Source organism: Protopterus annectens, chromosome 4.part0, assembly GCF_019279795.1.
Source record: "Protopterus annectens isolate FY-2018-M chromosome 4.part0, PAN1.0, whole genome shotgun sequence".
Lineage (NCBI taxonomy): Eukaryota > Metazoa > Chordata > Ceratodontiformes > Protopteridae > Protopterus > Protopterus annectens.
This window is the reverse complement of record NC_056733.1, coordinates 236392670-236414919: the sequence shown is the minus strand read 5'-3', so window position 1 is coordinate 236414919 and position 22250 is coordinate 236392670. Positions and strand designations below refer to the sequence as shown.

The window sequence follows — 22250 nt, the reverse complement described above, 5'->3', positions numbered from 1 at the left end:
CCAGGTGTTTCCATATCTAGACGACTGGCTCATTTCCACTTCGACCAGGCATCAACTTTTGAAGGCAAGAGACAACTTTCACTCCCCCCTCAAGAGTGGAGACAATCAGGTCGCAAGTCACAAAAGTAATCTACAGCAACCAATCTCTGCTCAGCTGGTTCTTCAGACTTTAGGATCCATGGCGGCAACAGTAACACTAGTCCCACTGGCCAGATTGCATATGAGAATTCTGCAATGTCTGATGTTATGTAGTCCAATCTCCCCTACATTCTTAGCCGTGGGTTTGGAGCCGAATATCGGCTCCGACTCGGCCAAACTTTTCTAGCTCGAAGTCTTCTATTGGCTGGGTTAAACAGGTATCCCATGATGCACTGCTCCATATTCCTAGATCTCATTTGCCGCTTGTGTAGCTTGGACGTGGTTTTGCTCTTGGCTGTGGCTAAGTACCCTTTTTCTTGTTATTTGAGAAAATTACTTATAAACAAAAAGCTATTTTCATAGCTAGTGTCTATTTAGTGTTGTTTTTGGTTTAGGTAGTGTGTTTGTGGTTTGTGGTATCCCGCTAACTGTTCTTTCGGGCTAGGCCTGTTTCAGTTAGAGGACCTAGTCCTCTTGTCCTGTGTTGTTCGCGCTAAAACCATTTAAGTTAGAGGTTTTAGTGTTGGTTTCCCCTTGCTATTCGTGGTCAAAAAAACATTTTAGTTAGAGGTTTTTGGCCTTTTTTGTTTCAGTGCGTGTTCCTCCTGAGGGTTGTGTGTGTGCTGTACAGTTTACTAACTTGTTCCCGCTTTTTGTGGTGGTGCGTGTCTGTGTCCTTTCTTGTCAGACAGTGACTTGTGCTGTGTTGGTTTTTTGTGATTGCTTGTTGGAAAATGTCCAAGGATTCCAAAGAGCACAAACCTTCGGGTTTTAAAAAGCACACTAAGTGCGGTTACAAGATGTCCATTCAATTTGTGTTTATTGCCTGGGAGCAATCCATCTGCAGGAGTCCTGCAGCTTCTGCCATGCTTTTAGTCCCAGAGTGCTCCAAGAAAGAAAGAATAAGCTGATTTTAAAGGGACTCTTGAAACCCTCTTTCGAAGAGGCCATGGATTCTTCTCCCAGTGCTAAATCTAAGTCCTCTAATTCAAAAAAGAGATCTCTGGCTCCTTCAAGTTTCCTCAGAGCCACCGGAGAAAGTCATAAAACTTGCTTCGACCTCCTCAGTTCCACTGTCCTCGAGGCCGCAGGAAGTGTCGGTGTTGATGGAACCGGCGTCGGCTCCAATTATATTGGAACCTCTTCGGAGCCGATCGCCCAATCTTAGACCAGTTTCACCTAAGAGATCTCGACCTCCCTCCCTGTCCTTCAAATCCTCCAGGACCCTTTCTGATGTGGATGTTGATAGGGTGGTGCAGAGGCTCCTCCAGTCACCGGTTTTGGCAAAATTGTTTTCGGCTCCAGCCCAGTCGGCTCCAGAGCCCGTCCCGACTCTTTCTTCGATCATTCCTCCTCCGAGTGCATCTCTGTCTTCGGAGCCAGAGTGTTCCACTCCGTGTGATGTTCCTAGGTCGGTTCCGATGGCCCCTCCGGGCCTATCGGTACCGAAGTTGGCTCTGACCCCGTCGGCTCCGTCCACGGGTTTTGGGACTAGGGATTCTTCAGTTGGACCCGAGGGGGACATCTCGGGGCATATTTTGGTTACGAGTCTTCCGCTCGGTGCCTCAGCTCGAGGGACTCCGACTCCTGTCTTGGTCTCGGAGGCTGGCCGGTCCTCGGACTCGGGGGGGGGGGCCTGCCTTTGAGGCCATGTGGACTGCGCTGGCCAGATTGTCAGCTACATCATGCGGGTCGGTCATTCTGTCCCCCACCACTCCGGTGAGAGCCTCTAATCACCTCCTATCCGTAGACAGCAGAGCACCAAGGCCTAGGGATACCCCCATGAGTGGTCCCCAAGTTTCTGAGGGCCCTTCAGAGTTTGTGCCTGAGGAGCCCCCTAGAAAGAAAATGTGTAAAAGGAAGAACATAGACTCCCAGGATGAGTCCTCTCACCTCTGATACTGACCTCAAGGAATCGGAGGGGTCCCCAAAGTCACCCCCTGATGATGTTTCCTTCTCCGATATCCTGGAGATACTGAAACAAAGAGGTAACTGGCCATCCAAAGCCCCCTCCGAGGAGGAGTTGGTCTTCCTTAAGGCCTTTGGTGCTCCGCCCTCCGCCTCCTGGGTGTCCCCACCCTTTGATGAGCTCCTAGATTTAATTTGTCAGAGGGTGTGGGAAAACCCTGATTCTGTGGAGCCCGTACCCAGGCGTCCCAACAAGTTTCTTTCTGTTCCCCCGGGTAAGGAGTTTCTGTCCAAAGGAGTCCCTGTGGATGCCATGGTGGTGGCGGCGGCCACTCAGAAGGAAGTAGCAGAGACTTCTTCCTCCGTCCATCCTCCTAACAAGGAGTCTAGGACCATGGACTGGTACGGGAAGCGTACCGTCTCATCAACAACCTTTACCTTATGGTCGCTGAACTATCTGTCTCATTTTACTCAGCTCCAGAGAGATCTCCTCAAGGAGTTAGGAGATACTCCTGCGGGTAACATTCCTGAGGCGGTGGCCCAGACGGTTTCACTGACGCCCCCTTTGATGGTTCTTCTTTGTTCGGAATCAAAGTGAAAGACACCCTCACCAGGTGCAAACAAGAGGGAAAGACCCTGTCTGCCGTAGGGGTCCATTTTTCCCTTCCTTCTAGGCCTTACCCCACAAGGCCCAGCAGGGTGGGAAGATGTGGTTCAAAAAATCACAGAGGTTTTTTCCTGGTGCACAAGGTGAGTCCCCCTCCAGAGGCAGAGGTGGGGGAGGTTATTTAGGGAGACGCCGCCCTAGAGGCAGAGGGGGCCGCCGCAATTCGGGAGACCATGATTCCTTTCGCGGCTCTCCCTACTTTCGTTTCTGAGGGAGTGCCCAGCTATGCTTATCCGAAGCCAGTCGGGGGTCGAATTTCGTTATATCCGGAAGCCTGGAAAAGCATCACCCAGAACCGATGGGTATTATAAATAATTTCCGGAGGTTATGTCATTCCGTTTACGTCAGACCCCCCCTTCAGTCAGAAAAATCCCGGATGTTCCACCCAGTCAGAGGGATCAAGCAGCCTCAGAGGTTTCAAAGCTGCTAGGAAAAGGAGCCATCCAGCGTGTCCCCTCAGACCAAGTCGGATTAGGGACTTACTCAAGATTCTTTTTGGCGCCGAAAAGAACAGGGGACCTGAGACCCATCTTAGATCTCAGCCGACTGAACAACTATGTACAGAAGTTCAAGTTCCATATGGTCACACTACAGTCGATTCTCCCATTGTTGGGAGAGGAGGTATGGATGTGCTCCATCGACCTCAAGGATGCTTACTACCATGTCAAAATGGACAGGGCATCCAGGAGTCACCTACGCTTCCGGCTGGGAGCCAGTCATTTCCAGTTTCGAGCCCTGCCCTATGGTCTCACCACAGCCCCCAAGGTGTTCACCAAGTGTAAGGCGGTGGTGACTGCTCACTTGAGATGTCAAGGATTCCAAGTGTTTCCGTATCTGGATGACTGGCTCCTTACCGCCCCCACCAGGCATCTACTAATCCAAACCAGGGATGCTACCATCACTCTATGTCAACAGTTGTGCATAACACTAAATTGGGAAAAATCTGCCTTGTTGCCCTCACAGCGTGTCACCTTTATAGGCGCAGAATTAGACACTGTTCGAATGCTAGCATTTTTACCGCAGGAAAGGATCTGAGTCTTACAGCAACAGATACACACCCTGATGCTCCTGATGAAAGCGAAGGCAAGATGGGTTCTTCAGCAACTGGGGACCATGGCAGCAACAATTATGTTGATCCCTCTAGTGAAATTGCACATGAGACTTCTTCAGTGGCTCCTCTTTGTTCAATGGTTTCTCCAAAAATTTCCATTTTCTCACCCCATTTTGTTCACGGACAGATGCAAACAGGATCTCAGTTGGTGGCTTTGCACCAACAATTTGGACAGGGAAAAACCCTTCGTTCCACCCATCCCGGTTGCCACAGTGACCACGGACGCCTTCCAGATGGGGTGGGGGGGCATTATCTTGGCAGGACATGCCAAGGCATGTGGCAAGATCACAAGATACATCTGCATATCAACGTCCTACAGATGAGAGCGGTGCTACTTGTGTTGCAGGCACTTCAGAGCTTTCTGCCTCTAGGGACGATTGCAATACACTCGGACAGCATGTCAGTAGTGTGGTATCTAAACAAGCAAGGGGGAACCAGATCTTACCCCCTGTGCAGAGAGGCCATGCGAGTGTGGCAGTGGGCAGTATCTTCCCAATGGTTTCTGATGGCAACGCACATTCCGGGAAGTCCAACGTGATAGCGGACAGGCTAAGCAGAGCTATTCTGATGCCTTAAGAGTAGTCCCTGAATCGTCTAGTTGCAGAACGAATCCTCAGCAGATGGGGTCAGCCTTGCTGCGACCTTTTTGCCAGCCCCCTCAATGCCAAATGCAGCAGCTACTTCACGCTGACCCCCCCCCCCCCAGGGGGAGTCACCCAGGGATGCTCTAGTTCACGATTGGCCCTCCGGTCTGCTTTATGCTTTCCCTCCATTTCCCTTGTTGTCAAAAGTGATTCAGAAAGTGCAATCCTTGGGAAGCAGAATTATTCTGATTGCTCCACACTGGCCTCGTCAAGTCTGGTTCCCCTTTCTCCAACCCTACATTGTGGACACTCCTTGGATTCTGGACCCTCAACCAGATTTACTGACACACATGTTGGGACAGTTCCACCCCTCTCTGATGACACTCCGGTTGACAGCCTGGCTACTCCACTTCCATCGTTAGTTAGGCGTCATCATTTTTCACCGGAGGTAGTTCACATTTTATCTTCCTCTCATAAGCCCTCTACTAGGAAGATTTATTCTAGCAAATGGAAGAGATTTTCTATTTGGGCGCATACCCAAGGAATTGATTGTTACACAGCCCCAATTGCTTCAGTCTTGGAGATTTTGTCTATGATTTCCATCAGGGTTCCACGTCAGCTACCATAAAAGTTCAATTGACAGCGATCTCTAATTTTCATGTGGCTAATGAGCCTAGTCTCATGGCTCATAGACTCTGCAAGGCTTTCCTGAAGAGTACTCTATTACTCCGTCCCCAGGTCTCTGAACCTCTCATGCTCTGGGATCTCAATTTTGTTCTACAAGCCCTTACTTCACCACCTTTCGAGCCTGCAGCTACCTGTGAATTGAAATTCTTGACCTGAAAAACAGCTTTCTTAACAGCAATCACTTCAGCAAGGCGAGTTTCGGAAATTCAAGCCCTCTCTATCAAACCTCCATACTTAATCTTCCATAAGGACAGGGTTTCTCTTAGACCAAACCCTTCTTTCCTTCCTAAAGTGGCTTCCGTATCTAATCTTAATCAATCTATTGAGTTGCCTGTATTATTTCCTCATTTTTCAAACAAGGCAGAATTTAAATTTCATCAATTGGATGTACACAGACAGTTACGTTTCTATCTGCACCGAACAAAAGATATCCGAAAGTCTGATCAACTATTTGTCTCCTTTTCAGAAAACAAAATTGGGTCCCTGTCTCCAAAATCACCCTATCCAGATGGATATCTAGTTGCATCTCTTTCGCCTACTCCGCAGGAGGAAAAGACCTGCCGTTTCCGGTCAAGGCTCACTCTACTCGGGCTGTTTCTACATCTACAGCCTATCAAGCCAGATTGTCGATGGATGATATATGTGCTGCAGCTGCTTGGGCTTCTCTTCACACATTTGTTACTCATTACAAATTGGACGTGGTATCTAGGGGCAGGTCGTCTTTTGGTTCCACAGTACTCAGGAGTATTTTCCTATGAGCCACCCAGGATGTAGGTGCTAGGGACGCTCTCCCATGGGTAAGAATGTAGACGAGATTGGACTACATAACATCAAGAAGTTATGTACTCACCATAACGTTCGATGTATGCAGTCCATCTCGCCTCACATTCTTACTTACTCTCCCACCTTCCCCCTTCCTGGAGGATCTGGAGGTTAGGTTTCTATTTACAGAGTTCCCTTCACCTTTAGCTTATTCTTTTTTACCTGGATGTTGTGTATGCATGGGGTATGAATGAGTATTCGCAGCAAACTAGATCTGGGGATATGGAGCAGTGCAGCATGGGATACCTGCTTAGCCCAGCCAATAGAAGACTTCGAGCTAGAAAAGTTTGGCCGAGTCAGAACCGATATTCGGCTCCAAACCCATGGGTAAGAATGTGAGGTGAGATGGACTACATCCGTCGAACGTTATGGTGAGTACATAACTTCTTGTTATCACATATTTGCGGGGGGAAAAAGCTCTCAAATGGTGGATTCAATTGGCTGAGATAGTACACGGTCACCTGTTTGTTCTTGCGCAGCTCAATGCCACAGTGACCACGGATGCTTTCCAGCTAGGGTGGTGGTAGGGGGCATTTTCTGGGCAAAACAGTCCAAGGCACTTGGTCCCTCATGGAGGCCAATTTACATATCAACGTCCTAGAGATGAAAGCAGTACATTGCAGGCTTTCCAAGATGCTTTTCCTTAGGAACGATTGCAGTTCGGTCAGGCAACATGTCAATAGTCTGGTATATCGACAAACAAGGAGGAACCAGATCCTACTCCTAGTGTCAAGAAGCTGTCAGAGTGTGGCAGTGGGTGATCTCATCCAACCGTTTTCACATAAGAATGCATATTCCGGGGAAGTCCAGTGTGATAGCAAACAAGCTGAGTAGGTGCATTCTTCTATCCCATGAATGGTCCCTCAATCAGATTGTGACGGAAGGGTATTTGGTCGATGGGGTCAGCCTTGCTGCAATCTTTTTGCCTCTTCCCTGAACAAGTGCAGTAACTACTTTGCCCTAACTGCCCCCCCCCCCATAAAAAAGCGGGGAATCACTGAGGGATGCCCTTCTTCACATTTGGTCCCCCATTCTCCTTTATGCCTTTCCCCCCGACTGCATTAATCCCGAAACGTCTGCAGTTCCCCTTCCTCTGATCTCACTTACTTCACCAACTGTGGATTCTGGATCCAATTCCAGACCTCCTGTCTGCCCAGAAGGGCATGATTCACTCAGATATACCCAATCTCAGGCTGATGGCTTGGCTTCTCCAATTCCATTAATAGCCAGACAACCTATACTCTCCTCTCCAGTCCGACACATACTTCTGCCTGCTTATGAACCATCTACACGTAAGCTATAATGTGAGAGTGTTCAATCTGATCCTCGGCTCCCCGGGCCGACTGCAAGCTCTGCATCGAGAAGAAGCTCGAGGACATCTAATACCCACAATCCCCCTCTGCCTTTACCTCAGATCTAGTTTGCCGCTGCTGCACTGCATCGCTGGAGGCTAGCTCGAGGGTTTTCAGATGAGATTTTAACTTTTTTGGTTAAATTTTCAAGAGAACTTGTTTAAGATCACTAGTTTTTGTAGTTAGTGTATGGTGTGTGAGTAGAGACAGGAATCTCGGTACCGTTTCGCTAACTTAGTTTAACTTAGTTTAACTATATAACTGGTATAGAGTTTTTTTTGGGGCCTACCACCCCTACTTGGATTGACAAACGGACTTACATATCTACCGGATTTGACCCTGTTTTTCCTGGATTGACTGTTACTGGACTTGACTGTTTTTTCTCTTACTTCATTATGTCTGAGAAAATGAAATCTGGTTTCAAACGTTGCCAGTGTGGCCAAAAGATGTCGGTCACGGACAACCACAGTTCCTGTGTCTACTGCCTTGGCCCTCTCCACTTACAAGAGGACTGTTCTATTTGTCACTCTTTAGTGGGAGGGTCATGACAGATAGGCGAGGAAACTGATGGACAGAGGTTTGTTAAAACCCTCTTTCCAGGAGGCTCTGGATGCTTCAGACCAGGCATCCAAATCCTCGAGGGAATCGAAGACGTCGGAGCCCAAGTCATCGGCTCCGGGCTCTTCGGTAAAGTTAGATCACCGGTTCCACAGACGTGTTCAACTGTTGGCAGTTTCGAGCCTCGAGTCTTGGAACCGCTCCTCCACCGACTCTGCTGAGGTCGGCTCTTCCAGGCCCCTTTCCGACACCGATGTGGACCGTGTGGTGCAGAAATTGATGGAGTATACGGCCCTATCCAAGCTTATCTCGGTCTCCTCTCAGTTGATGTCGAGACTTGAAGGCCTGCCACTATCTCCATCTGTTCCTCCTCCGAGACCTGTCCAGTCTCGGAGCCGGAAGAAGCTGAACTGATGATTGTGGAGCCCTCGTGCCAGAACCTTCTTTTCTCGGTCGGCATCGCTCACCTCGACTCCATCCGATCCGTACTGGAGTCTCGGGCAAGATCCATCCTTGGTTCCGGGACCGAGTCGGACTTGATTCGGCGGCTCCTCCCTCTCGGGCCTCGGCGCGGATCATTCGGTTCTTCCTGTTTCGGGATTCTTCCCATTTCTTCGAACCGGAGATACCGGACCCGGGGCCCATGAGGAAGGTGTTGTCTACCCAGACAACCACATCAGCAGGAACAGCTTCTCCTCCCCACAAAGGACCGTTATCCTCCTCTGCACCCAGGGCACCAGTGTCTCAGCCACCGAGGCTTCGGATGCTCCCCACTAAGAAGTCCCTAGGAAAAGATTGTGTAAGAGGAGACACTTGGATTCTCCACAAGAATCCTTGACATCTGATACTGACTTAGATGAGTCAGAAGGGTCCCTAAGTCACCTTCAGAAGATGTCACTTTTCTGACATCTTGGAGATCCTAAAACAGAGAGGTGACTGGCAAGCCCTCCCCTTCTGAGGATGAGTCAGTTTTGCTGAAGGCATTTGGTGCTCGCCCTTCCTCCTCCTGGGTCTCCGCGCCTCGATGAGTTAATGGAGTTGATTGCTCGATGGAACCAGTCCCTAGGAAGCCAAATAAGTACATTACGGCACCACAGGACAAGGCTTACCTCACCAAAGGAGTTCCAGTAGACGCCATGGGGTGGCAGCGCCCACTAAAAAGGAGATGTCTCATCTGTCCATCCGCCTAACAAAGATTCTCATGGACAGATAATGGAAGCGATTTTCAGTTCAGCGGCTTTCTCCTCGTTCCCTGAACTATTTGACTCATTTTACACGCTACAGAGGGATCTAGTCAAAGAGTTGGGAGATACCCTCCAGGGTACTACAGATGCTGCTGTTTCAGAGAAAGTTACAGCATCTCAACACCCTTACTTCCATTGTAAACTCGTCCATGAGGCTGATATCCAAGCCTTCAAGTCTTATTTGATGGAGCCACACTTTTGGCCCTAAAGTAAAGGAGACCCTGTGAACAGGAGGGAAAGACTCTGTCTGCTGTCGGAGTCCGTTTTCCACCCCTTCCAGACCGGGAAAATGTGGTTTCAAAACCACAAGGATCTTTCCCAAACACACAGGGTGATGCCCAGAGGCAGAGGGGCAGAGAAACCAAGGTGACAGGGATAACCTCCCTGGCAAACCTTTTCAGCACTCCTGAGAGGAGGCCGTCCTGCTCTGGAGGCAGTCGGTTTATACCCTCAGGCCTGGCAAAACCTTTCTTCAGACAATTGGGTAAAAGCATTGTTACCAGAGGTTACAAAATCCCATTTCTATCCACACCCATTCCAAAGAGAAAAGACTCCCCCAGCAGCTACAGAAATTTCAAAGCTGCTAGAAAAAGAGTCATCCAACCAGTCCCAGTGGACCAAATAGGATTCGAACTTACTCAAGGTTCTTTTTAGTTCCAAAGAAAACAGGGGACTGGAGGCCGATTCTGGACCTAAGCCATCTCAACACCTTTGTCAAGAAGGAAAAGTTCAATGGTCACGCTTCAATCGATCCTTCCATTCTGAAGGACGACTGGATGTGCTCAATAGATCTGAAGGACGATACTACCACATCAAAATGGCCAGACAGTCACTATCAGTTTCGAGCCCTGCCCTTTGGTCTGACTACAGCCCCAGAGTCTTCACCAAATGCATCTGGACGACTGGCTCCTGTCTGCCACCACCAGGCCAACTGATACAATTACACCCTACAACTTTGTACACACCTTGGAATTTCAGTAAATTTCAAAAATCTTTGCATATCTTATTCATAGGAGCAGAATTAGAATCATTTAGTTCTAAAACTTCCTACAGAAAGAATAGTAGCACTTCAAATCAACATTTCCTTCTGCTGTCGTCCAGAAAGTCACCGCAAAATTGTTCTGAAAGTCTTGGGTCTCATGGCAGCTTCTCTCATTATACCATTGGGAAGACTGCACATGAGAGTGCTACAATGGCTTCTGTTTGCACAATGGTCATTCCAACAACTTCCACTGACTCACGAAATATTGATAACGGAAACATGCAAATCACACCTAATGTGGTGGTTACAGACTTGCAACCTATCCAGCGGAAGACCATTGATAGGGTGGGGGCATCTTTCAGGGACAGACAGTCCAATGGACCAATCTGGAGTAGAATCTGCACATCAATGTTCTGGAGTTGAGGGCAGTGTTTCTTCCTCCAGGGACCATTGCAGTTCAGACAGACAACATGTCCGTAGTCTGGGCCATGAGAATTTGGCAATGGGCAGAGTCATAGCCGACAGGCTGAGCAGTGCAATACTATTGCCTCACGAGTGGTCCCTCAAACAGTCAGTTAGAAGGATTTTTATCTGTTTATGCCTCCAATGAAAATGCAGGAGCTACTTTGCCCTATTACCCTCCAGGGAAGTCCCCAGGGACGCTGGGTGCACGATTGGCCCCGGGTCTCCTATATGCTTTTCCTCCATTTCCTGATTGCAAAGTTTCTACAGAAAGCAAACAACCTTCAGAGGACTATTATTCTCATTGCCCCGCTCTGGCCCAAATTTGGTTCGGGACCTTGGATGCTGGACCCAGAGCCAGATCTACAGTTCCTCACCCATCTCTAGAATCTCTCCATCTAGCAGCTTGGCTGCTCTTTAGCCAGGTCGGTTCCCTTACATCGGCGGTTCAAGATATTTTAGTAGCTTCTCATAAAGTTTCCACTACAAAGACTTACACCAGTAAGTGGAAACGTTTTGTCTTTGGCGGAGTCACATCATTTGGACCAAACAAGGTTTTAGAGTTCTTAACTGAACTATTTCATGAAGGAGCTTCCGCTACTTTAAGAGTACAGTTAGCTGCCATTTCTAACTATCATGTAGAGGAATGACCTATTATGGCTCACAGACTTTGTAAAGCCTTTGGTTCTTTCATATCAGACCACCAGTCAGAAGTCCGACATCACAATTTAAACCTGTTGCTATAAATTGTTGCCACCCTTTGAACCAGCTTCAAGTTGCACATTGAAATTTTTGTCATGGAAAACTTTATTTCTAGTGGCCATTACATCTGCTAGACGAGTGTCTGAGCTTCAGGCCCTTTCTGTCAAACATCCTTATTTAATATTTCATTCTGACAGAGTTTCCTAATCCATCCTTTCTCCCAAAGTTTGTTCTTCTAGTAATATTAATCAGTCCATTGAATTACCCACCTTCTTTAAGAACCACTCTAATAAATTGGAGTATATGTTGCACAAACTGGACGCCCATAGACAACTCAGATTTTATTTGGATAGAACAAAAGATCACAGGAAATCTGATCAACTATTTGTAGCTTTTGCTGACAGCAGAAAGGGTCTTGCAAACTCTTTCTAAATGGCTAACTGACTGTATCACATATGTTTATGAAGCCTCTGACCAAACATTATCAGCAAACCCAAAGGACATTCCACCAGATCAGTTTCTACATCTTTGGCTCACCACTAGACACTATTTGTGTGGCTGCTACTTGGGCTAAACCACATACATTTATCTCTCATTACAAAGTGGACAGGGTTTCTAGGGATAGGGCAACCTTTGGTTCCATCAGGATCATGGAGACCCTTCCCACCCTTAGTGCCTGGTCTGGAGTATTCTCCTTCTGCTGTTGCAGTATTAGTGTTACTATCATACCCTTGGTATGTTTGTATATATGTACTTTTATGTATATAGTTGGCATGTGTGCGTGCTTTATGTCTGGTTTGCTTGCAAACTAGATCTGAGGTAAAGGCAGAGGGGGATTGTGGGTATTAGATGTCCATGCAGAGCAACCCAAGATGAACACTCCACATGGAACGTTATGGTAAGGACATAACTTCTTTTTCCAGTAGATGGAAAAGGTTCACTCACTGGGCATTACAAAATAATATTGATGCCTTCTCTGCTCCGATTCATGATATTCTTGATATTTTAGCCCAGCTTTTCAAAGAAGGGTTGTCTTCTTCGACTATAAGTCCAGTTGGCAGCAATATCCAACTTTCACATTGATTTCCAAGGTTTTTCAGTTGCTTCACATAAACTCTGCAAAGCATTTTTGAGAGGAACTGTCTTATTAAAGCCCCTTATAAAGACCCTACCCCTTGTGACCTAAATTTGCCGCTACAGGCTATTGTAATCCCCCTTTTGAACCAGCAGCTAAGTGTGATCTCAAAGACTATCTTCTTGGTAGCCATAACTTCTGCAAGAAGAATTTCAGAAAGTCAAGCCTTATCTTCCAATCCACCATATCTTATTTTTCACAAAGACAGAATATCTCTCCATCTGTGTTACCAAAGGTGGTATCAGAGACAAATATCAATCAGTCCATCAATTTACCAGTAATTTTCCAACATTTGAGAACAAAGGTGAATACTTATTAAATTTATTAGATGTTCACAGACAATTGCAGTTTTACCTTCAAAGAACCAAATATATCGGGAAATCTGAACAATTATTTTTGTTTCCTTTTCAGATGTTAAATTTGGTAAACCAGTCACCAAAGTAACCTTAGCCATGTGGCTTACCAGTTGTATTTCTTTCATTTATGATCATTTAGGCATGGCCTTGCTCAAATCTTTACGAGCTCATTCAACTAGAGCAATGGCAACTTCATCTGTTTTCCAGTCTAGAGCCTCTGTGGTTGACATTTGTGCAGCAGCAACTTGGGCTATCCCTCATACCTTTGTTATTCTTTACAAATTGGATCTGGTCTCAAAGGGTAGAGCATCATTTGTTTCCATGGTGCCGAGGAACATCCTCCCTTGAGTCCTCCTAGGATCTAAGATAGCAGGGGACTCTGTCCCATAGATTGAGGATAGAATGAAAATTGACGACATCAGATAAAGAAGTTATGTACTTACCATAACGTTCCATTTGTGTTGTCCATTTTTATTCTTCCTCAACTCTCCACCCACCAACCCCCTACCTTTGAACTCCTAGAAGAGCAGGTATTCTTAGGTGGGCACTTACCTTGTATTGAGCTCCAGATATAGCCTGTCTGGATCCTTCTGATATTTTCGTTTACTTCTATTAGCAAACAAGATCTGAGGTACTTAGGAAGGGTGCATTGTGGGTAAGGGAGAAGCTCAAGAGTTTTTAGGTTACCATATGCTATTGTAACGGCTGAGTCGGATCCGAGGGATCGGATCCAAACCCATAGGTTGAGGAAGAATGAAAATGGACAACACAGATGGAGCGTTATGGTGAGTATATCATTTATTTTTTTATTCTCATGGGATCTGAACTCCATGCTGAAGCCAGCTTTATCTCATTTTGAACCAACAGGCACAGTTTACATTAAATCCCTATCTTGAAAAGGACTTTTTTTCTTGTTGTTTTAACATCAAGTTCAAAAATGTTGAAATTATAAGCTGTCGGATTTAAGAAATCTTTTACAGCTTTCCATACTGAAGAGTTTTCTTTAAAAACTAATCCTGCTTTTAAGTGATCTCATCCATCTCCCTGAACCAATCCTTAGATTCCTTACATTTCCCAGCTCTTTTATCCTAAATGCTAGACTGAAGAGCATCCCTTATGCATGTTGGGGTGCAGACACAACTAAGATGTTATACCAGGAGAACTTGATCCTCTAGAAAGATAGCTCAGTTGTCTCTTTAAAAGGGAAAGGTTTTAGCACAAAATCAATTAGCGGCCACTTGACTGATTTCTGTGTTTTTTTTGTTTTATTAATCCACTTTACTGGCTTATTTTAAGTATGTTAGCTGATGCTCTATATAGCTACTAAGGCTTTTGCCATGTAGTTTAATGATTTTCCATTCTTGTACACAGTTTTAATATTTTTCATAAAGTAGAGTAATGAAACTGTTAATGACTGTTACAGTAATTGATCACATTTAAACACTCAGGGGTGGCAGGCACGTTTTCAAGAATGTAGCATTACTGTTTTCTGTTTGCTTTAGACAGACTTTTAGCATTTTATACCTACTTAAAATCTAACATCTGTATAACTAATATTATCTATTTTATTTTGTCACCTATTCTGTAATGTAGTGCTCTGTACCATCACTGCTTGAGTTCTGTATTTTGATTTTGTAGCTTTATCATGTATTGTTTTTTGGAGCTTTTCTCCCAGTCCGCTTCTGAAAACGGGCTCACCCTGGCCCAAAAGACCTCCCGGTAAACACATGCAATAATATATAAATAAATACTTCAGTGAGTGGCTAAAAGTTGGTCTTTGTCACTATAGTGACATTATGCTGCTTGTGAATTGCAGTTTCTACATTGTTAATCAGTGTGTTTATGTTTGTAGCAATTTTGTGATTTTTTTATTTTGTTGTTCTGATGTAGTGGTTGGTTACCCTTGGATTTATTCTAAACTTGGTGCTTTGAGAAACAAGACTTTTTGACTAGTCAAGATTGATCATATTAGGGGCATAAATATTTGCTATCAGATTAGTGTAAAAAAAGAGATAAAACATGAACTTTACATGGTATGTTTTACCATTTTGTCCTAGAAAATAAACAAAATTGTAAACATACAGAAAAGAAGGGTTTTCTATTATGTAGGTATAGACACCATTTTATTTTCTTACAGGAAGCACACCTAATGGAGATTGAACAGCTTTCAGTTATTAAGGTTGCATACTTTGATGGCTGTTTTTTCATTTACTTTAGGCTTGAGAAGGGGAGTCATAACATTAATAAAAAAAGACACACACCTTTCCATTTGACTGATTTTGAAAGTGATGATGTAGTAGATTTATTATGATAAAAAGTTTGCTGAATATTTATGTGATTATGCTTTGTAATGTCTGTCTCCTCCTGGCGTGCACATCAGTGTAATGGCATAGCTAATTAGGGAATGTAGTCTCCTTTAAGGGTGGGATAGCAATATAAGGTGGAGATCAGTCCTAGATCGCCCTTACTGCTCTCACCAAGTAGGCGTTTAAAAGACATAGCTCTGTGCTTGGGGTGAGTAATGTGCATAATGCTTTAAAACTGGCTAATGATATTTATACATATTATTCTTCATGTTGTAAGATGTTCTGTAGTACTAATACATTTCTGATTACAAGAGTACATGGGTTCAGGGTAGACTCTACGCCAGTGTTGCTTATAGTTCTTTCAGACAATGCCCCCTGAGATCGGTGCTCAAGATCTTGGATGACGTTGCCATAAGGCACTGAAAACTGAATGCATCTCTTTATAAAAAGGAACTTTTTAAAAGGAACTTGCAGTCCATTTTTAAAGCTTGGAGTGACATCCTATTTTTCCCCTGCTTCTATCTGCCAGTCATGAGAATACTAAGGTTTCCCTGGCCACCATTCTTAGGTCTCATAGAAAGAATGTTAAGAAGCTTTTCAGAGTTAAATTAGAACACCTATAGGAAAACCTTTTAGTAACTCAATTTCAGCTTAGGAGGGAAACTCAGGGCAGTGAGGAAAAGTTGAAGGACATGAAGTAAATAGCAGACTATCTTACATATAAATGGACCAAGCATATAAAGTGCTTAAATTAAGAGATTTTGACCCTTACCCAGTTAACAATAAACATGTGGTACTTTGCCTCTACAAACAAATGCTGGGCAGACATCTTTTTTTCCAGTAAGAGAGCCAGTTAATGCAAGACTATATATAACGCTACAAAACATCTTGGCAACTTTACTGCATATTGCACCTTGTTACTCTGAGAAAGATGAAATAATCCCTCCCCATGGACATCTCTTGGAATATTTGAACTCTCTTTCCCTACATACTTTAAATCTGGAAGAGACAGCTTTCTTGTTTCATCTATTCATTGGTCATGAGATATTGGGCACCATGAAATTACTTTTAGCAGTGAAAACTTCTGGCGAAATGAAATTGCCCTGTGTTATATAGTTGGGAAGAAACAGATTTATCTCATGATTTTGTGCTTTGATAAGTGGGAGTTGCCAAAATGGTACATCTCGCTTGTGGAAGGAAGCAGTTGTGGTAATCTCTAAACCTGGAAGGACTGTGTTTTAGTATCCTGCTATAGACCTATCAATTCTAAACCTTGATTATAAATTTTTATGACAATCTAGCCTTACTTTGATGTGCCCAGACAGGTATTATTCAAGGTAGAACAACATTAGATAACTTTAAGATAGTTTTAATAATAGGTAATGTTTTGGAATCACATTATTTATTTTATTCTTTATTGACAAGGTCAGTCCCACTAGGTAGAGTCCATTTTTCCAGGGAGACCCAAGTTGGTATTCATACTGACTAGGAGAAATTTGAACAGAGTACCAGGAGACTTCCCCTACTCTTTTTTGATAAGTACTGTGTGATCCCTTATATCCAACTGAGCTACTACTAACTCTGGAAGATGGGATCCCAGTTTAAAAATCTCATCCGAAGGTTGACACACTCAGAAGTGCAGCCTCCTTTTAACACCAAAGGCATGTGTGTGCTACCTGTCGAGCCATTTACACTGACAGTACTTTGGCATTAAACTGATTATACTTTGTTACTGGCATGCCTAGATGCCAAAAAAAGCATTTTATTGAGTCAGTTGGGGCTTTTTTTGGGAAGTACTGTTATCTAGAATGAGATTTCTCACTAGCTTTGCTTTGTCCATTTTTACACAGGGTCTGTGGTTAGACTGAAATTTAATTTTGCTTTGTCATCCCCATACCTATGTGACAGGCACCAGACTAGGCTGCCAGACTTTCCCACTTCTCTTCACAATTTACTTTGAGTCTTTGATCCCACATTTGCATCAGATGCCCCTGGACGGTTACCCTGTGGAGGGATTATCCAAAAGTTGTCATTATATTCAGATGACCTCTTAGTATTGGTTATCAAACCAAATATGGAGTTTCCTCTCTAATTTAAGAATTTTTTTTCAGTCGGGTTCCTTTTTGGGATGTAAGGTTAATGCCGCCAAAATTAAAGTTAAAAAAATAATAAATTATGCCCCATCCCGCCCAGCCCCATAGTAAAGTAGAATTTCCCTTTCTAGATGGAGAGAATGCAATGACTTAATGAAGCTTCAACTTAGGACAACCTGGATACTGTCAAACTTGGAAGCCGCTCTGCTTGGATATGATGCAGGGGATATACATGGTCATTGATTCTTTATGCCTTTAATGCACACACATGTATACTTTTGGACTAAGAGGAAATCTTGTCTCAGACATTCTGTTTGGGTGGGAGAAACCAAGACTAAAATGGCAGCATCTTTCCTTCCCCCTTTTAGGGATGGACTGGGTCCATCTGATGTGGAATACTACATAGTGGATGCTAGGTTTAAAATCTTTGGGGAATTCATAAACCCAAATAAACAGGCTCTGTAGTGTAGTTTACTTGGCCCACTCTTAGGAAGCTCAGTGGGAATATTTGATAAAATAATCTTAGCTACAACATCATTCTAAAGTTTCAGTTTCTTTGATTACTGTAGCTCTTATGGGATTTAGTATTACTCACACATCTAAATGGATGGTTGATATACTTCTCATATGTAGCGCACTGCTGTGGAGGAGGGTCTGGACAATAGAAAAAATCAGGAACCTAAGAGAGTGCACAAACCTGCTACTTAATGATGGGCATCCCTTATTATGGGATGAATTTTGTGCAAGTTATAATTTACCTCCGTAGAGGTCTGTATTTTATATGAGACTGATGGCCAAGGTTAGAAGTAACATATTGTCTAGGCTTAAAAAAGAGGCTTGGCTAAGATGAATTGCTTGGTTAATTGACTCTAAGGGTCCTCATTCTACAGCAAAAGGCATCATACGTTTCTTTATAAGGTGGTTATCACCCCCCAGAGAGTTTATTGGAGAAATATAGGCTTATGTGGGAATGAGACCTGCATACAGCAGTAGATAAAAGTGTTTGGTATGGAATGATTTCAGCTCTTAGATATGAAACCCAGTCTTGCAAGTTTAGGTTTTTCATCTGGCATTGCCAGTTCAAATACTTGTATACACCACCTAAGCTTGCTAGAATGTATCATAAAGTAAACTTCACTTGTTAGTGATTGGATTCATCTTTTCTGGGAGTGCCCGTATGTATTTGGTTTAAAAAAATTGATACATTTACGATCTTATTTGGCTTAACTAGGATGTATTCTCGGCTACAAAGTGTTACTTCTGCCTTTCTTCATTGAACCTAACTCTAGACTGTGAAACCTGCTTCTGCTGGTAGAAGAAATGTATTACTAAGATAGAAAACTGCTGTCCCACCATCATTTCTAGATGTAACTTGAATCATGAATGAGATTTCTGCTTTGGAACTGTGCAGAGATGATGATCTGCTGAAAGGTGGTAATCAAGAGATTGGTCCATTGGATAGCTTTTATATCAGTGCATCAATCAGCCTTCAAGGATTTATAGTGTGTTGAATTTACTGAAACCATCACATACCTTTATGTATTGTTTCAGTTTGACTAAAATGCTTTTTATTTATCAGTTTTGTTATTTATATATGTTTTTCACTGTTGGTAAGATATTGTAGCTGATGTTATAAAAAAGAGAATACATTCTGGCAGGGCAGCAACAAGTTCAACAGCTTACATTATAAACATTTTTGAACAAGCTATTTTGGAAGCTGCTATGCAGACTACTGTACAAGCATTAACGATGAACTACAGGTTGTAATCACTGCATAAGAGTTGAGTGGTTTGGCATGGCTGTGCTTCATGGAATACTGTAACCATCCTCCTGTCAGATTTGTATTGCAATGCCTTCCCACCAAATTAAATAGTGAAATTGTGTAAAATATTTACTGTAACACTAGATCATTACAGAGAAAACAAAAACAATAAAACTTCTCTCCCTGGCATTTAAGGAATACAAGTTTTATGGAACAAACGCATAGGAAGCACCTGTTCTTCATGGAATCATACACTAAGTAATAAATAAATAAATAATCCAAGAACTGTAATCACCCCTAGTTGGAGTCTCTGAAGGGCAGTGGCTAACAATGATAGGATTCAGGAGGTCGTACTCTGTGAAGTGGATTGCAGAGATGTTGAGTCCGTCCATCCTTCAATTGCTTATTGTTTGGTAAGGGTGTAATTAGAAAAGCATATCCAGGCCTGGAGGCCATATAGAGGAAGGGAAATTACATTGATAGAAACCGTTTAATGCAAAGACATTCAACCCATTAGTGGCATGGATGAGGAGATACTCTTATCTGAAAACATGTATACTAGAAAGAGGAAGAAGAGAAAAGGGAGTCAGGGATCTGAAAGTATTTAATTGTTAAGGTACAAGTGGGAAGAAAGGGCTAATGACCAGAACCAAAGGGAGACATGGGTGGCAGCTGGAAAGAGAACTTCTCGCAGTGTGCTGTTTTTTTTCCTCCTCCCAGTGATTTCAGGTGGGTATTGGGTCAGTTATCTGTTGCCCATATTTTTGCCAAGAGTGTGCACCATTAGCAGACTGTTGTCTGTCATGCTATACAGCAGAGAGAGTATTTTGGGTTATGCTGTATGGATTCCAAGTCCCACTCCTGTCCCAAAGCAGCAAGCTTGCAGTGGCTGTATTGTTCCCTAGTCTGCATATTTGCACATGATGTGCTTCTGCTTCAGGAAGCTTACTTCCCTAATTGCTTAAGAAACTACCACAGTTCTCCTGCTCTCCAGCAAAGATGCTAATGCTGTGATAGTGGAACCTCCTGTCTACTCCTTCCTCCAGGGGAGAGTTAACCTAGCATTACTACTGAGTTTCTGTTTTAACACCGGACAGCTAGTGAGATTCTGGTCATCAGCTTAGTAAGCAAATGTTGTAACCCTGGAGTAGAACCAGACTTAGGGATAGCATGCGGTGCAACAATGAAAACATTGTGATTCTTTAGGACATTGTATTGCATATACTGGCAGGAAATGGCATAGTGGAGGACACTGTATTTGCATATGCATAATGCAGGCAAGTAGTGTTATAGTAAAAGACCTTACAGTTTAGGCCACAGTGGGTATCCAGACAGGTGCTGTTGCATTTCAGGACATTGTACAGAGACTTACAAAGTTTAAGGCCATGTATATGTGATGTCAGGTACTGTTATATTTCATTGTGAACTGATACAGTGTAGGAGACTGTGTGACTATGCTGACAGGTGCTGTTAACAGATCATTGTGGACTGACAAAATTTAGGATAGTGGGTTTTATGGAACCCAATACTGTTACAGTTCATAGTACTGCACAGGGACTGATGCAAATTGACATTGCTTCTGTTCAAGCAGGAGCTGTTAACAGATCAAGACATTTTACAGGGATTTTTACAGTTCAAGACATTTTATATGCAAACAGGTATTGTTACATTTCAGGACACTGTGCAGGGACTTATACATTTTAAGACACTGAGATGGCGATGGAGACTGTTGCATTGCGTTATGGATTGTAAATTTAGGACAGTGTGTCTGTATGGAGGCAGGTTCTGCTGCAGTTAGAGGTTATACAGGGACTGATAGTGTTTAGGACAGCATGTGCTTAGAGGCAGATTCTGTTGCACTTTATTGTGGTCTAACAATTTAGGATAGTGAGTAAGCAGGTGCAGGTCGTTTTAAAGCATTGTTGAGGGTGGTATATACATGCATTCACTTAATGCTGAGGACCATACCTCTCAACTGTACAGATTTTTGCCTCATATTTTTGGTCTGTTTTTCAAAAAATTGTGGCTTTCTGGCAATTTAGTGAAAAATTATTAAATATTGAAGTTCGAAAATAATGATAGACAAATTGAGTTTCAGACTTCATTCCTTTCAGAAAATTCGTACTAATGCTAAATCTGTCATTCTACCAACTTTCTAAGTTTGTAAGAACAATATTTAAAAAGTGTCCATATTTTTGGGCCTTTGTCCCACTTTTATTTGTGGCTTTGTCCAGATTTCTTGCTCTAAGAGGTTGAGAGGTATGTTGAGGACATTGTGCAGGGACTGCTATACTTGCCTATGTCTTACTTTTTTTTTTTTACAGTTCAGTATTGTAACATTTCCTCTTAACATGTACTGGAGCCATATTCAAACTTGATTTTGAGTAGCTAAAAATTTAGTCTGTTTTACAGGTTGCAGCTGATCTGAAAGAGAAGATCCGAGAGGTACAAGATTTGGAGACCTTGGTTCAGACACTTACCCTTGAAAGAGATGAAGCAGTCATGGTTCTTCAAACTCATGGAATCATTCCTGAACGTGATAATGAGGTAATAAAGTATTTAGTCCGACCTTCACAGTTTTTCTGATAATTGTCCTTACTTGCATTGACCAGGTATCTAGCTACTCAGCAATGTTCATTATCTGCTTACATGAAGTTTTAGTTTCATTTCTTAGTCATAAATGTATAACTGTGCTGACATATGAGAGTAGAGTGCCAGTGGTGTACTTAAACTAATGTCACTAGAAGCACATTTTGGGATTATTAACCTCTTACTGTTTATTACTGGAGAGCATTTGCAGCAGCATAATATGAACAGAAATAAGTATGGCTCAAGTTGGACTTTACATGCATACAGACACACAGTCACATCCATACCATGTTCTCTGTAAGACATTGGCTTTATGAATGTTGCTGCAAATGTGCACTTTACGTATCTAGTGAAGCTACATATAATATTACAACTACAGGAGTACATAGAGGATAACATCCAATCGAAGCATTCCATAATTCTAGCAATCAAGGTGTTGTGATTCTAGAATCATGTCTGTTAACAACCTTAAAATTGAATGACAGCAGATTGAAAAAAAAATGCCAAAACAACTTTTGATGAACCTCAAATTTAAGTTTTTTTCTTTTTGCATGGGACATGCCCTGGTACCCTCTCATGTGGGGAGCACCTCCACACTCCCAAAGTTTTTTATATATATATATATATATATACACACACACACACACGCACACATACCTATTCCAAAGTCACAGCAATGGAGAAAAGAGAAAACTCCACTGTCACCAAAAGTTTCTTCAGCAGTATTCCTTTGATCTACTGGTATTGAAGCCAACAGCTCTCAGTAGCTTGACATACTCCTGAGAGGAGTGG

At 43.3% G+C, this 22250-nt stretch overlaps 1 protein-coding gene across 1 annotated transcript in view; it reads left to right on the top strand.

Annotated features, from left to right (window-relative positions):
* CCDC57 (coiled-coil domain containing 57) overlaps positions 1-22250 on the top strand; it is a 3049962-nt gene that overhangs the window by 1446907 nt on the left and 1580805 nt on the right. Inside the window, exon 9 of the mRNA XM_044069731.1 lies at positions 21282-21416. Coding sequence (XP_043925666.1) covers positions 21282-21416 — 135 coding nt within the window. The remainder of the gene's footprint in view (positions 1-21281; positions 21417-22250) is intronic.